The following is a 15,742-nucleotide window of genomic DNA, read 5'->3' as shown; positions in this document are numbered from 1 at the left end:
AATTTTCCACACAATACAATCTCCTTGCGTGTTCCATTTCGTTAATTTCATTGGGGTTTGTTGTACGAAGTGACAAACAATTAATTATTTTTTTTAGAATAAAAGTAGTAACGTCTCAATTATTCCATTGATAGCTGGTATTGTAACAAGGCTATTGACGACTGCCAAACCAGTCATGATTTCAACGACTAATGATAATTTCTGATCGTAGTCAAATTAATCGAGGTCAGTCATGAATATATCAAGATTTCTATGTGTTTTTATGCAAGAAACTTAAATTTATGATGATATCAAATTTACCGTCTTAAATAATGTTTTGGTTCGAAGAAAGCAAATTCTTTGCTCCCAAATGATTAACTATCGTTTTACAGAAATAAATGTGATAAAAATTTTAAAACTTGCTTTTTTCATTTTGTTTTTCTGTCTACAACTAATGTCGAATGACTAACTATTATTTATAAGATAGATCACTGAATGAAACGTATGGGGGCCGTAAAAATCTCTGAGCCTAGTAGTAAAAAAGACAAAAAGTCTGACCCACCACTGTACATATGGTTGGTGCTATTTATTAACGAGATTCTTTTCAAAAAGAAACTTGTTCACAGTTATTAAAGTGAAACAATGTAACTCCGAACTTTAAAATTTTACTATTTTAAGGCAATAGAGCTAAAATTTAACATTTTATCAGCCAAAATATACCTACACAAATAATAATTCTCCAAAAATACTCTGGCCAGTGATATTCTTTGAATTTTTTTTTTAATTTCAAATCAGAACTGTTTTATTGACATTGTTTAAACACAATCCCACAACAAGCAACATACATAGTGATGTTTTATATGAAACAATATTGAAAGAATTCTTGAAGGACAGTTTCTCCAAAAATAATCTGAAAAGATGTCTGAGGCCGCCCCGTCAGGATCAGCTTCTGAGTTTGCAGCTAGTGAGATGCCGCCTTCAGTGGGCCAAGGTAAGATAAGTGGTTCACAAGAATTTCCTAGGATTTCACGAATAAAACATTTAAATAAAACAATATTCTCTGGTCGAATTTGAGCCTTAGTGTTAGACACTTCACTGTAGTGTATTGGTATGTGTGGACTACTACACTAAACGTTATACTTATCTAGTGTCTCTTAGTACAATATTTATTGCGATAATGTATAGTCACATCAGTTTTTGCGAGAACATGTTGTATCTAAGTGTCTGTAAAAACTTTCGAACTGGTTTGAATTTTTAATTCTTAGAACAACGTTTGTCTGAATAAAATGGGCTTTGGAATTAATAAGTCGACCACAAAAAAGCATATTTTGTAGAACGCCTAAAGCTTTCTAATGGTTTATCCTGTGACTGAAGAAATAAAAGCAGAAAAAAGTATTACAGACGCAATTTATTCTAATAAATATTCAAAATTTTCATATTTCATTCGAGAAAAGATTTGTCCTTTAGAGTTTTCTGCTCTTAATTCTGCTATCTATGATAAGTTTCTAAGCCTTGTCTACATTAAATCCATTGGTTATATTTATCCCAATTATTTCTTTTTGTTTCATCTACATCTTATACCTACTTATATTTAGAGTATAAGAATTATAGTTTCACTACGTTTATATAATATGTTGACCAAATATCGTGTCACTAACTAGTATCTGTGTGAATTATTTAGGAGACGTCGTTTTAAAAATCCATTTAAAATGCAAGCAAAATTTCTAAAATATAGTTTTTATTTGTCTTAAGTTCTCTATAAATGATTTTAATTGATTATAATAAGCAATACATAATTATAATACTAGCATCCCCGGGAGGCTTCCCTCCGTACCCGCCATACGCCACAGAGCCAGCGCCGCCTTCTGTGGCTGACACCATCATGGCGGGTCGAGATCTTCGCGTTCAGCACAAGCAAACCCCCAAGAGATATGTAAGACCGCCGCCAAAACCAGCCAGACCCAGGTATTCACTTCTTATTACAACAAACGAATAAAATACTTTTATCATTACCTGCATGACTCACATTATTCGGTGACATATTCTTTACTTTTTCGAAACGTAAATCAGTTCAATCACTATTTCTGTTCATAGACGAAGTGATTTGTTTGATTTACATTTTTCCAGAGGACCAAAGGCAACAGATGTGAAGCTGTCAGCTCGGGCTTCTCGAGCTCATGCTCGCTGTTTGCGTCGGCACGGCGCCGTGCTAACTGATCGACTTGAACGAATGGCCAAGCCGCTTAGAAGAAATATTATTTACTTATGGAGAGAACATGCAGAAATATTACCACCTGACACTGTAAGACACCTAACGTGTAGAAAATTAACACGTGCATTACTTTGTGTAATGTATAAATGTCGTATAAAAATCGAATATGATATTACAAAAAAAAAAAATACCCCTTCCAGATTTCTCGTTTGCGAGGTATGTTGGATGCTGATGAACCTTTCAAACCGGATCAGGCCTACGAATACTTCGTCAATCTACGAAAGACTAAGAAGAAAACTGCCATGTACGTTCCTTTTAATAGTAAGCGTGGGTTTAGACTTTATAAACAAAAAAAAAACTTTATAAAAATGCCCTTACATTATAGAACACGGGGAGTGAATCAAGTCAAGAAGGACATGTTGGCTATGTGCGAAGACAAGCGGTTCGTGTGGGCTCGGAATGCTACAGTTGCTTTCGCTCGTGGAATCCAACAACGACTGTCAAGGCCTGGTGCCTATGCTCTAGCAGACGGGTAGGCTTAACATTACCGGCTAATCAAAGATGGTTTTTTAACGATTTTAATTATGTTATTTCGTCAGGATGTTGCGCTTATCAAATATTATATTGGATGACATTTGCTCGCACATGCACACCAGGACTCCTTCCAGACGCTCTCAACATCCTAAAGCGAAGTTTCTGATGGAGATGTCGGATAAAGTATGGGATTAGTTTTTTGAATCGATTTCTTCCTCAAACTTATTTATTATAACTTTAAATAGCTCTTTGTTTTAATATAGAAGAAAACAGTGCAAATAAATTTTGTGCCGATATTATTATGTAAGCGGTATTCATAATATTTATTTTTGGATCTTTATGAAGGTCGCTGTTTGGATCGACGAAATCCTGGCCGAAAGTGAAGACCGCATGTTGATGATGGACTTTGATGAAGATGAAGGTTAGTATTTCAATAGATTTTATTTAAAAATTGCAGCAATATGTGGCAGGTTTTTATAAACGTTTTTACGAGATAATGTAATGGAAATTGAGACAATTGTTCCATCAATAAGTCACAAAATTATATAAGTATATTAATCTAAAAAAAAAATGATGTGACAGTTGCATTCAAAGTCGATTTTTTTTGCCAAATAATTAATTTAATTTCCTTTATAAGCTAACTCATAATTCTTCGGATGTTGCGCGGATCTTCATTTTTGGCGTGGTATTTTTTTAATGTTAAATCCTTGTACGTCGTTGCGCGAGAAGAAGTGCAGCAAGCAATGACTGGACCCGAGGGCGTCTCCACCCACTCTATGACGGGTCCCGGGGCGGCCAGTGATGTCTCTCCACAAGCCCAAACACCGAACACCACTCCCGCTTCCACTCCTGCCACCACTCCTGCCACTCCCGCCACAACCACCGCTACCACCCCAGCTACATCGACCACGGAAATAGCCAAGGACAAGGAATAGATACGTAATATACCAGGACAATACCAAATATGTGTTCATACTAAGAGTTTCGTTTTAACTTCGACGATGTATGTACTATGTTATTTGATTGAAGTTTATTCTTATTGTTTCAGATTTTTTGGCAGCGGGTGAAGCAGGAAACATTGGATTCACAGACGACTTCCTTAACATGATGGGCGATGTGAGTATATAGATCTTTCATCGAGGCGTATTCAGTACTATAACTTGATATATTTACAACTTTATCAAATACACGTAGGTAATGGACCTCGAGATACAACGCAATAGTAGAATATCTAGGTTTAAAATAATGGAACGCTATAAAAATTTGGAGACAGTCCTTAAAGCAAACGCTATAATCAGACCGGAACCGACTGCGCCGACTTGATAATAAATAATATTACTTAAATGTGAAGTCCTATCGCCATTAATATGACACTGAATGTAAACTTTAAAAATAAATAAAAAACATTGTAAAATTTCTAACGTAAATGCCGTCTCATTTTTTCCCAACATTAAAGGAATTCTTTCTGTCCTCAATACAAGTGAACAAAGGTAAAGAATTTGGTGGATATTATTTTCTTGTTACTGAAAAGAATCATTCTTCATTATCTGGTACAATTCATATTTCAAAATGTATCGTTCATTTGTATTGAAGACAATGAAGGATGATTCCTCGAGGGTTGTGGGGGGTCGATTACATTTTTTTTAATTTAATATATTTTTTCAGGGTGGTCTTCTAAAAGGACGTGCGTATTGTTTATATTACTTCAGCGCCACAGATTATATACCTGTAATAAATAGCATTATTAACACTTTTATATTCTCCAGCTCAATCGGCGTACTTGAAGTTTAAAGGTACGTAAAAAATATGATTATATTATGGAATAAATATTTGCCTGAAGAACGAGTATTTTTTTTTTGAATTTTAAAGGTGAGATGCTCGAGGCCTTCATGATATTGATCGATTCAATGTATCAGAATTCAAATGAGCAGTTGTTGTCACACGGAAAATTTCAACAAACATACGGAGAGGCCGCCGACGAGCAAGTGCTTTATTAATATAGTTATTATTAAAGTTCATTTGCCAAATGATAAAACTTAATATGCATGTTAGACTGAAACAAGCGACGGACTTCGAGGCTACAGAGTTCAATACTACATTGGCAAAAAAGTTAAAAGAAGATCTCGCCGCTGTCGCTAAACCAAACACACCGGAAAAAATTGAACCATTTATGAAAGGTAGGCGATATATGAGTCAAAACAAAAAAAAATAATATAAAAAATCGAGTTGGATTTCTTAATGAATTCTCTTTATTTTTAGATATTGTGGATATTTGTTCAAATTATTTGGCACAAAACGCAGAGTTTAACAGTGAGTATTAGTCTCATAAATAAAAGACACGTCCGAATCGATCAAATTATTCTGTGAGGAATAGATTGTTAATCATTATTTTCAAATGTCAGAGGACAAAGGACCTGCATTTCGTTTATTGGTGAAGGCTATGCATGGAAAAGGGAACGAACAGCTATATGATAAAGGCAAAGCGAAACGCACTTACAGCGAAGGGGCGACAGAGTAAGACTGAAATACATTACTCCAAAGATTACTCACTATTATTAAATATATATTTTTTCTAGATTGGAAAAATCGCGTGGTTTAGAAAGTGACCACGACGACCCTAACTTATCGCAAGAAATTCATTCAAATCTTTCCAAGCTGGTTGATCAACAAACACCAGCAGAACTGAAAACAGATATGACGGGTTACTATTTTTGATAATAAAACAAAAGACCACGTTGTAAAATAATTAGCAATGAAATAAAATCCTGTGTATTCTTTACAGAGACGTTAGATATATCTTCTAAGTATTTATCCCAATGTGCGGTGGACCAAAGTAAGTTGTGTAAATTTCAATATATTGTATTATTAACAAACACTATAAATGATATTATTGTCATCAGTTGAACGCGGTCCGGCGTTTGACATTTTGATAAAAGAATTGGAAAATAACGGAGGAGAAGCATTCACTCCTGATTTTGAAGTGTTATCTTCAAAATTTGCTGCCGCTTACGTGTAAAAAATTATCTTTATTTGTACTATTAAATATTTAAGTCATTAATAAATCTTCCCGTTATTCATAATATAACGTTTAGATTAAAGTCAGCCCCCGGTCTAAGTGGGGTCAAACCGGACCCCAAAACCGCACCTTTGTTCGCGGCTGAGCTCCATAAGGCAGTCGCTACAGTCACACCGAAGGGTTTGGCTAACGATATGCAAGGTAACAACAGAACAAACTTATACGCTCTCAGAGTTGAAGTCTTAAAAAGTACATACTGAATACAATCTTTCCTCGTTTTTCAGAGGTTGTTGAAAGATGTGCAAATTACTTGTCCGCCTTTGTGAGAGATAGAGGTATGTATGGATTTTTATTCCGCGGATATTTAAATTTATGATTTTCTTAAATTACTATTTTTAAAAAGACAAGGCTGTGCAATCATTAATCAAGATGATGAAAGAAAATCCGAGTAAAGAGCTTGCCAAAAGGGACAACTATTCAATGAATTATGGCAAGGGCGCTGAGGAGTAATATTTGAACTATTTTATTTCTATAAATTTGTGAATTAATGCATCCATTATAATCTATTATCACATAATTTTTATAGGATTCAAGCAGCGCCTGTCCTCATTCCATTTACGCCGATAAAAGATATTGCTGACGAAGCAAAAGTCAAGTTACACAAAGACATGGAAGCTAATACACCACCTGACATGAAACTGCCAATGCAAGGTATTCGCTGAATTTTGAACAAAGTCTTTGTTATGAAACGAAAAAAATATAATGTTAAATATTTTTATTCCAGCTGTGATACAGGACGCATCCAAATATTTATCGCAGCCGACTGCACTCAGAAGTAAGTGAAGAAATATATAATTTCAGGCAGTTCTAGCTTTGTTTTGCTGATTCTATGTATTTCATTAGGTGGTGTGGCTGGCGAAAGATATCCTTTAAACTTCTTATCGGCAGCAATGAAGTCTCTAGGGTCTAGACCGTTGTCCAAATACAAATCGTATGGGCAGACTTATGATGATGGCGGTGAAACGTAGGGACTTTATAATGTTTTGAAAATGTTATATTTTCAGTGTCTCTATAAATAATTATACGTTTGTAGATTAAAATATGTCGGTCCGTTAGAGTATGATCCTAAAGCCGATGATTTAAAATATCAAATAGCGTCCGAATTGCAACGCGGAGTTCCAACTAGGGTGGCGCCGACAATCACTTCCAACATTAGCAGTAAGTCTTTGGAAGTCATCCTTATATTTTAATTGATCCTTACAATGGTATTGTGACACGAAATTTCTTTATAGATACAATGGACGATGCAAGTAAACATTTAGCGAAGGTGGCTTACGAAAAAGGTAAGATTAATTTAATATTTTAACTAAAGTAATATGATCTTGCAGATTTTAACTCCACTACACCTTTAGTGGTAATTCGGCCAACTGCGGGATATTCACTGTATACTTGTTATTTAAGGTGAAGCATTAGAACATTTAGTTAATTTGATGAAAGAAGAAGGTGAAGCTCCTTTAGGAAAAATACAAGGATACCAGCAGACTTACAAGGATGGCGCCAGGAGGTGACTTTGAAATATGATACCATTTAGAAGAAGACGAGGCTAACAAAATATATGCAATAAATAATGTTGCAGGATAGAAAATGCGCCCACGTTGGCGAACGATAAGGTTGATAAGGGTGTATACGAATCTGTGAGGAGAAAACTAACAAATCTAACAGAAAAGAAACCGGAACCAGAGCTGGCTAAGCAAATGCCCGGTAAATTACTATTTTGATATAGGTTATTTTACTAATAATTTTAATCCATTTTTCTTTACTTGAACCGTGTATTTTAAATTCACTATTCTGTTTAATTTTTTGTATCACTTTTACAGAAATTGTCGATGAGTCGTCTAAGTTTTTGGCAGCTCCTTTTCCTGAAAGTAAGATATTAAACAACGCTTTAGTGAGGTTATTTATATAATAACAGGTTCTGTGATTATGTAACAAACGAACAAACAATTAATTATTTGTTGTATAGACGAACAGGAAAAGAGACAGGTTCTAGCCGACCTCATGGCGCGGAAAGAAAATGAAATATTGGGCAAGGACGGCCTCTATAAAATAACGTATACCGAAGGTGGTGAAGAGTAAGTGTGATTCCGTCAAAATTATTTACTATACAATTGCTTCAATGGGCATATTGACGAATAATGCATTTGTAATCAGAATATTGAAGGCACCGACCGGAGACATTAAGGCTAAAGATGAGACAAAAAAACAACAATTACTGCAAAAAGTTAGGTCTGTTATACCGGATAAAAAATTACAAGATGTGTTAAAAGGTGAGGTTAATCAAAATGTCATTGTTTAACTAGTGTTAGTATCAATTGAAATTTACACATCATTTTTAGAGCCGGCAAATGAAGGGTCAGCCCATCTATCTAATCTTATACCGGGAAGAGGTAAGAACATTTATATAAATTAAAATTTGAAGGGAGTTCATAACTACATATAACTTTGTAATTTGGATAGCCGCTGCAATGAAAGTTCTACATGATGGAATGAAAGAAGACAAGGATGCAGACTTTCTCACTGTTGGCAAATTTTCTAAAACTAACGGTCAAACGGCAGACATGTATGTACAATACAAATAATAATTATACACAAATACTATGAGATGTACATATATTGGAGTTATTACTTATAGGTTGGCATCAGCAGAACATTTTGGGGGTCAAAATCCCTCCCCAATTTTAGTCGACAAAGCAGAGGATAGTATGAGAAAAATATCAACTGAAAAGGCTTCTGGAATAGCGAAAGATTATCTACCCGGTTGGTTTAAACAGTGAAACGACCTAGCGTTGTCACTTAATTGGTTTGAATAATCATATTTTTGCACTATACCCACTATTATACAAATATATTTTGTAGAAACTACGGACATCTCTGTAAAATACATAGCTGGGGTTGCAACTGAAGAATGTAAGTATAGAATAACAAAAAAAAAATGGAACTTGGACTATTGTAAGTTTGAAAATGGTAACCATTACATTTATTTGATATCCCAGGTGGTTTGGATGCAAAAGGTCTCGCAGACTGGAAAAAATCTGGAAAATCGAGTCAAAAGTATTATTTTAAGTAAATAGTATAAAACACGTTCAAAATGTTTGTTTTCATGTTTCTATTCAATTTCAGAGTACAAGCGACCGGAGAATCTGATGAAGAACGAAGACGGAGGGAGGAAGAAGATGCGGTTGCGAGAAGACGGCGAGCAATGAAAGGTGATAAAAACGCCCGTGAGTGAACCTAACATAAGAAAAAGGCGTTTTGTGAGGGAGTAACCTATAGACTTTTTTTTTCAAAATATCATATATTTATTTAATCACAGTATGTATGTACCATTCGGACTTGAATGAATAACATGTTTGAAGGAGGTTTTTGCTTTGACCCAACGGAGTTGAATTTTTTGCCTTGCAAAAAGTTATCCAAGGGGCTTAGCCGGATACGTATGACGAGTCGGCCCCCGAAAGAAAATGGATATCGAAACTTATTTTTTAATATTGACTTGATGTACAAACATGAATTATGTACTTTTCGCAACCGACTTCCGTTATTACCTTGATATAGAGAGCAAAATATCCATATGCTTCTCATTACTGAATATCACAATAGACATCTCGGAAGTCTGAAGCTAACTAAGATAAAGAAGTGAAACTAACGCGAGGTTATTCCAAACAAATCGAATATACGATGGGTTTACTTGTAACTTTTTGTTTCATAGCGTTTGCTCTTGCGTGACAAGAGAATGTACCGTGTTAAGAGATGACTTGATATACGAGTATTTGCATTTGAAATATGAAAAACTATTTTACGATGACTAGGGCGCTGTTTGTGTCTGTATAATGTGCGGCTTGGCGCTTCTTCGCTTTTCAAATTTTAGAATGAAGTTTGCTAGACGCTAGTACGACTCTCTTATAACTTTCTTGTTTTACAACAGGAATCTCTGGTGGGAGGAGAGGTGATGGTGGTAAGAAATGAACTGACTTGTTATTTGTGTATCTGGTTTTAAATGTTGAAAATTTATTTGAGATGTATATATACAGAGTTTGATCCTGAGCGTGAGGCGGCCCTTGGAGTACTCCACCGTCAGCTAAAGTCCCGTGGAGGCGAGGTTTTCTATAAACAACCGCATGCAGAGCTCACTCACACCCAAGCTTCTGATTGGTTAATAACTGTCGTATCATTACTTTTGTCGAATATGATTTTATTATTGAAGAATTTTGCTTCCATAAATCGCTAGGCTTTCTATGAAACCCCCGATGAAAGTTGATAAGTCTGTGAAAGAATCCGGTGATACCGCTCGTCTACATAAGAAGTTTGAGAGGAAACTTAATGTTCTCGTCAGTAAACATACCCCCGACGAGATGTACGACGCTATGCAGGGTATAAGGCATTTATAATAAGTAAATGAATTTACTATAGGAATTATTATAAATATTTTACCCTTTGCATAGATGTGGTGATCGAATGTTCGCGGATTCTGTCCGAGTACTTCGTTTCAAAGAGTGAGGAAAATATATTTTTCAAGCTTAAGAAATTCCTTATCATTTTCGTTCAATAAATACTACTGTTATGTTACAGGTTATAAGGCTTTGGTACAAATTGCTCTTATATCAGAAATGCAAAAACGAGGAAATGAAATTCTTGTAGAGGTTGAGGGTGCCGCGGAAACATTCTTCTTTGCAGCACAAAGGTACAACAAGCGATGAGAAGGTTTTATACCATTATTTATTTTTAACAATGTCCTTTTTGTGTGAAATAACGTTAGGTTAAAGAAAGCGAAGTCATTGGAGGTGAAAGAGCCGTGTTCCCAAGTGTCCTATACCTTGACGAAAAAGTTGGAAGATATGATAAGATGCAGATCAATGGCACGCAAATTGACCTCGGCGATGAAAGGTCGGACAGAATTTCTTTATAGGAAAGATTTGTTTAAAAATATTTAAATTCACACTATGAATATGATTAATAATAATTGTTTTATACAGATCATATTAAAGACGCCTCAGATTATTTGTCAGCGTGTGTAACTAAACCTGGTGAGTTATTTAACTAGTAGGTATATCCTTGATTGTAATAAAAAGTTAGATATTTGCTCTTAAATCATTCTTATTTAGATCAAGAAATTGAAGCTTACGTGTCGCTGCTAAATGAAATGGAGACTGCTGGGGAAAGCCTTTTAATTAAGGGAAACATACCAAAGACTTATAAGGATGCTGCTTGCTAGTTCGTACTCATATATTACTCAACTTGTTTTAAATTATATATTGTATGATTTAATTTAATGTATTCGAAATAGTCTACGACAGTTGACATCTTATGAAGATCATATAGGACTCCCCAATAGTTCGTTGCAATCAACAACAGAGGGAAAGCTTAAAACTTTAATGTCGAACGATACTACAAACAAAAGTGTTATGAATAGTGAGTTACAAAAAAAAAATATTTTATTGTTTTCTCCTTAACATCTTCAGCACTAATAAATTTACTTTATCGTAGGTGTGATATCTGATTCCGCTCGTCTTCTCGTGTCTTACATAATGTTGCAAGGTACATTTTAATTTATTAACGATCCTAAATTTATAGTTGCACTTTAGACAAGCTACCACGTAATATATTTCTTTTCAGTAATAAAGACTGAAGCATTAAAAGTTTTAATAGAGAATATGGATAAGGCGGGAAGCAATGTTCTGTTACGGCACGGTACTCTTAGAAAGACTTATAGTGACGGCGCCGATTTGTAAGATTATAAATATGATTTCGTATAAAAAAACTTGCCCACACTCAGGATTTCATAACGAATTCAACTTATGACAGATTACGACCCAAGACGGCCGATGAAATAAACGTGCTTAGCGCAGATCCCGTCGTGGCTAGGAAAATACAAATAAAATTACGGAATATCATGTATTCATGTACACCAGATAAATACAAGGAATACATGGATGGTAAGATTGAACCAATGAACTATATAGATAATTATTCAAAACAACGTTATACTTGTTCCACTGTACAGATGTGATAGAAGATGCGACCATGTATCTAGCAGTTCACTTCTTACAACCAAGTAAGTATCTCATAATAAGTATCTGATTACATTCGTATTAACCTATAATGAAATGCTATACGAAGAATTGTCTTTGTCGTTTCTAGAGTTGATCAAGGTCTGCAAATGCATGAAGAATGTGTTCGTCCAATGTGAACTTTGGTGCGACGAGATTCTCCGTCGTGTAGCTCGTCCGTGTTGCACATGTTCAAGGCACGTGTCGGCGCAGGCTCTTGCGGAGCTGGTGGGACTGACGGGCGGTGCACAACCTTTACGGATCAGCCCTGGGTCTTCGAGGGCTTTTGCTCCCGGGATTGAAATGTCCATAACTCAGTGCCCGTCCAAACGGAGTGCATTACAGAAAGCTCAGAGGGGACCGTGTCCCGCTCCTGACAAGACAGATGAATGTAATATCACAACCTCATACCTTCTATATTCGACGGAACCCACCGGGCGTCACCATTTTAATAAATATGTTAGTAAGCTGGAGAGTCCGACCGCTGACTATTTTGGCACAAATGTTCCACCGACAACACCAGCTCCATCCGTCGCGAAAATCCTAACTCAAGAAATACAAACTATAAATACATGTGAGGATGCTAACAAGATGGAACAGGAGACTTCAACGCCCTCCTATTACACTCCAATGAGCAATAACTTGGAATCAGTATCCACGAAGTCAGAAACACAATTTTGGCAGACACCAACAACAATGTTTGCAAAAGTACACCCTAATATCGATTTATCACATATTCCATCAACTAAGCCTGTCAGGGAGTCGAGAAGGTTATCAGTGTCAAAACGTGGATATAGTTCTAGTAAATATTTTTTCTGGCTTAGAGTTTTTATCTTTTAGTCAAGTTTATTGTATCTTCTGTAACTTTCTCAGGAGCGCCAATCGTAACTACTGACGAAATGAGTGATTGGCATGCAATGATGGTAAGTCTGATGTGGAACGTTCAGGCTTGGCGTGAATGGATACAAGAGAACATAGACCGCGCCATCAATTATGAGAGTCAACCCAATCTTACACCAGGTACGAAGATACAACGAAACAACTAAATGTTCTAGCTTTTGAGATATTTATACTAATATGAATGTATGAACTTCCCACAAACAAAACAGAACAAGCGAAGCAATCTTGGCATACATTTCAAAGGAGGATTGCAACAGAATCTCTTCAATGGAGACAATATAACAATTTTAGCCACCAATTGACTCTTCGTTTGGCTTTAAGATATAGGGACAAGAAAGTGGGTTGTATGCTTTAAGTTTATTTTCATTTTATGGATAAAAAATAATAAATGTGTTTCCACTAAGATTGTTTCGCCAACACGAGCTACAGTAAAAACTGAAGCCTACATGGAATGTCAGGAAGAGATGTTGGATATCATCAAAATGTTTCATAGATGGACTCAATGGATCACATTAATTGTAAGTCCTAATAATATTTTACTGTAAGCCATAAATTCTAGAGCAATTCACATGTACTTTCCTTGTAGATTAAAGAAACTGATGATATAAAAAGCACCGGTGAATCGGAATTATATTTACATGAATTGTAAGTCATTAACACTAACCAAGGTTTTTTGGTATACCTATGTATATTAATACTTGACTTTACATATTTGTGACTGTAGAAAGTGGAGACATTTCAAGATGAAGGTAGAGGAATATATGAATGATTGGACTAAGTATAACACTCATTTAAAAGGTTGCTGGGAACAAAAGTACAGGACACTCATTGAAGGTAAATGTTACATAATGTGCTAGTTTATGGTATTACTACCAACATAAAACTGTGTAAATATTTGTATATGATGAACTTTGATAAGTACGGGCGGGAAACTAGGATGGGCAGGAAACAGGGATAAGTTTAATTAGTACTAGTTCTGTTTTTATTATATATATCCCGAAATATTCTCTCAGAGTGGTTACCGTCGTGGGGCGAGCCCGGCCCAGTTTGGGTGGTAAGTGCTTGCGGAGCTGTACCAAGTGGTGCGGTGGCGGCTGGAGTGTACGACGGGGAAGTTATCTGGCTAGCGAGAAGCACACACAGGTTTTAAAGATGTACTGTATCATTAATACACAGATGATGGAGGTGCTCATGTGTTTTAATTTAGGTGCAACGTTCTACCAGCTGCCTTGCATCCCTCGAAGCATTCTTGTGTTATTTACGCGGACGGAGCTGTGCACTATTATACAAAATACCAAGTAAATACACTATTTTTATGTATATAAACATCCTTCTCCTATTAGCAGGACGTGTAATAGAGTTGTCCTATAACGTGCAGGTGATGTGTAACGCTAATGTATCGTGGGTTGCTTGGAGGGCGGAGACGGTTGTGGAGGAAGCGTCTACGGCGGGGTCCATGGCGGCCCGCGCTGTGAAAGTGGCACCGGGGGTACTTATAGGGCGAGTTCACTACAGAGGTTCGCATCTCGTAGGTGCGGTTCATGCACCAGCCAACCGCTGTCATGTTGTAATATTTGGACGACCCTTCGCCTTCAACTGTTATGAGCTATTGGTTGAGGCTCAAGATGACTGACATGCAAAAATTGCGTTTAGGTTTAGTTGTAATTATAAAAACTGTTTATATTTAAACAGAGAAATTTTGAGAATGAACTCGAGAATCGTTCTCCTTATTCGCGGACATTTTTATCTCAGATTTTTTGCCTTTGATTTTGTGGAATGTGAATTGTTATGTTGCAATGAATTTGTGTAATATTTTTGAGGTTTGATATGGTATATATATATAATGTTTTTGAGGGGTTGTGAATTTTTTGACGTCATATATATATTTTGATTTATTACATAGTTTTGTTTTATTTAAATAATATTTAAATATGTTCTATTATTAATTTATAACCATGTCTGGACCTTTGACCGTATAAAGACCTACAGACAAAAGTAGACTGGCTTTATTCATTCAAATTTCTCTAGTGGTTCAGGTACAGAAATAAAAGTTTATAACTTTAAAACAATGGATGACTTTGTAGGCTCAGTCTGGGCGGATGTTATCACACTATATACAAAACATTCAAAGGATTTAATTTATTAATCTCTGTCCTTTTTAACGATTACCGTAGGTTATTAAATGAAAAAAGAAAAAAACGGAAAATAGTTTATATTTATTAGTTGGACGATGAAAATTTACAATAGATAACTATTATGACAATAATTCTATTCTCAAATCTTTTTCTTAAATTGCGTTTTCTTTCCAGTAACTCAAAATTAACATAACGTACATAAATAATTGTACGAAGTTTATTTTATGTCCAATTTGTCTTTTAAGAACTGTGACGTCATGAATGCTGGTCTCTATCACTAATTTCAACAATCGGGTTATCTGTATTACTAATAAAGCACTCGCACTCAGTGCACTACTTTATTTTACACTTTAACTTGTACTTGTAATTAGATAAGCTTCCTCCTCCCTCTTGATAGCTCCCACACTACTGAGTACTGTGTCTTCTCCATTAACTTTTCCGAATAAGTATAAATAGTTTTGTGAAGTCATTACATTTAGTCTTTAATTTTAAATATTAACTTACGATGAATAATCTCAGTCATTCAAATAATTCAGAATCGTTACATAAATTTTAGTAAATAATTATAAAACCATCCAAAGTTTACACTGCAACTTAATAACTTTATAGAAAAAGTAATTGATTAACATTGATTATAAATTGGTTGTAATTTAAGTTTTTGTTTTACTAAAAGTTACAGAATGACTAATTTTCACATATTACAAATCATGATACGATTAACGTTTACTTTTCTTTAATAGAAATCATGTAACGATCTGTAAATCAAAAAATAAAATAAAAAGAACTCACTACCACTAAGACATTGATTATTTACATATTTACCTTCTACAGTAAAATACGTAAGGTCTAGGGGCCCTGCGAT

At 35.3% G+C, this 15,742-nt stretch overlaps 1 protein-coding gene across 1 annotated transcript; it reads left to right on the top strand.

Moving 5' to 3' along the window:
- The first annotated feature begins 782 nt into the window (after window positions 1-782).
- Window positions 783-14,612, top strand: LOC116778696 (uncharacterized). Its single transcript, XM_061529943.1, has 57 exons — window positions 783-970; window positions 1,788-1,944; window positions 2,107-2,281; window positions 2,392-2,495; window positions 2,577-2,723; window positions 2,791-2,908; window positions 3,071-3,146; window positions 3,774-3,841; window positions 3,999-4,012; window positions 4,572-4,706; window positions 4,778-4,902; window positions 4,985-5,035; window positions 5,128-5,239; window positions 5,302-5,426; window positions 5,508-5,558; window positions 5,626-5,737; window positions 5,818-5,942; window positions 6,026-6,076; window positions 6,145-6,247; window positions 6,328-6,452; window positions 6,526-6,576; window positions 6,645-6,765; window positions 6,835-6,959; window positions 7,034-7,084; window positions 7,203-7,305; window positions 7,378-7,502; window positions 7,619-7,666; window positions 7,765-7,873; window positions 7,953-8,068; window positions 8,138-8,188; window positions 8,259-8,361; window positions 8,434-8,558; window positions 8,658-8,708; window positions 8,795-8,852; window positions 8,922-9,007; window positions 9,724-9,753; window positions 9,830-9,950; window positions 10,027-10,169; window positions 10,241-10,291; window positions 10,368-10,479; window positions 10,555-10,682; window positions 10,772-10,822; window positions 10,901-11,009; window positions 11,083-11,207; window positions 11,283-11,333; window positions 11,412-11,523; window positions 11,601-11,731; window positions 11,800-11,850; window positions 11,937-12,647; window positions 12,719-12,865; window positions 12,955-13,082; window positions 13,150-13,263; window positions 13,332-13,390; window positions 13,470-13,579; window positions 13,759-13,888; window positions 13,953-14,043; window positions 14,124-14,612. Exons 1-57 carry the CDS (start codon window positions 898-900, stop codon window positions 14,376-14,378), a joined length of 6,330 nt encoding a protein of 2,109 aa, XP_061385927.1. The 5' UTR covers window positions 783-897; the 3' UTR covers window positions 14,379-14,612.
- The last annotated feature ends 1,130 nt before the right edge of the window (window positions 14,613-15,742 follow it).

The sequence above is a fragment of the Danaus plexippus genome, chromosome 6, assembly GCF_018135715.1.
Source record: "Danaus plexippus chromosome 6, MEX_DaPlex, whole genome shotgun sequence".
In the NCBI taxonomy this organism is placed as follows: domain Eukaryota; kingdom Metazoa; phylum Arthropoda; class Insecta; order Lepidoptera; family Nymphalidae; genus Danaus; species Danaus plexippus.
This window is presented reverse-complemented; position numbering and strand designations above follow the sequence as displayed.

Coding starts and splice junctions, on each gene's coding strand:
- LOC116778696 (XM_061529943.1), top strand. CDS start 898: ATGTCTGAGGCCGCCCCGTCAGGATCAGCTTCTGAGTTTGCAGCTAGT. Junction 2,724..2,790: donor GCCTATGCTCTAGCAGACGG/GTAGGCTTAACA, acceptor TTATTTCGTCAG/GATGTTGCGCTTATCAAATA. Junction 10,683..10,771: donor ATTGACCTCGGCGATGAAAG/GTCGGACAGAAT, acceptor TGTTTTATACAG/ATCATATTAAAGACGCCTCA.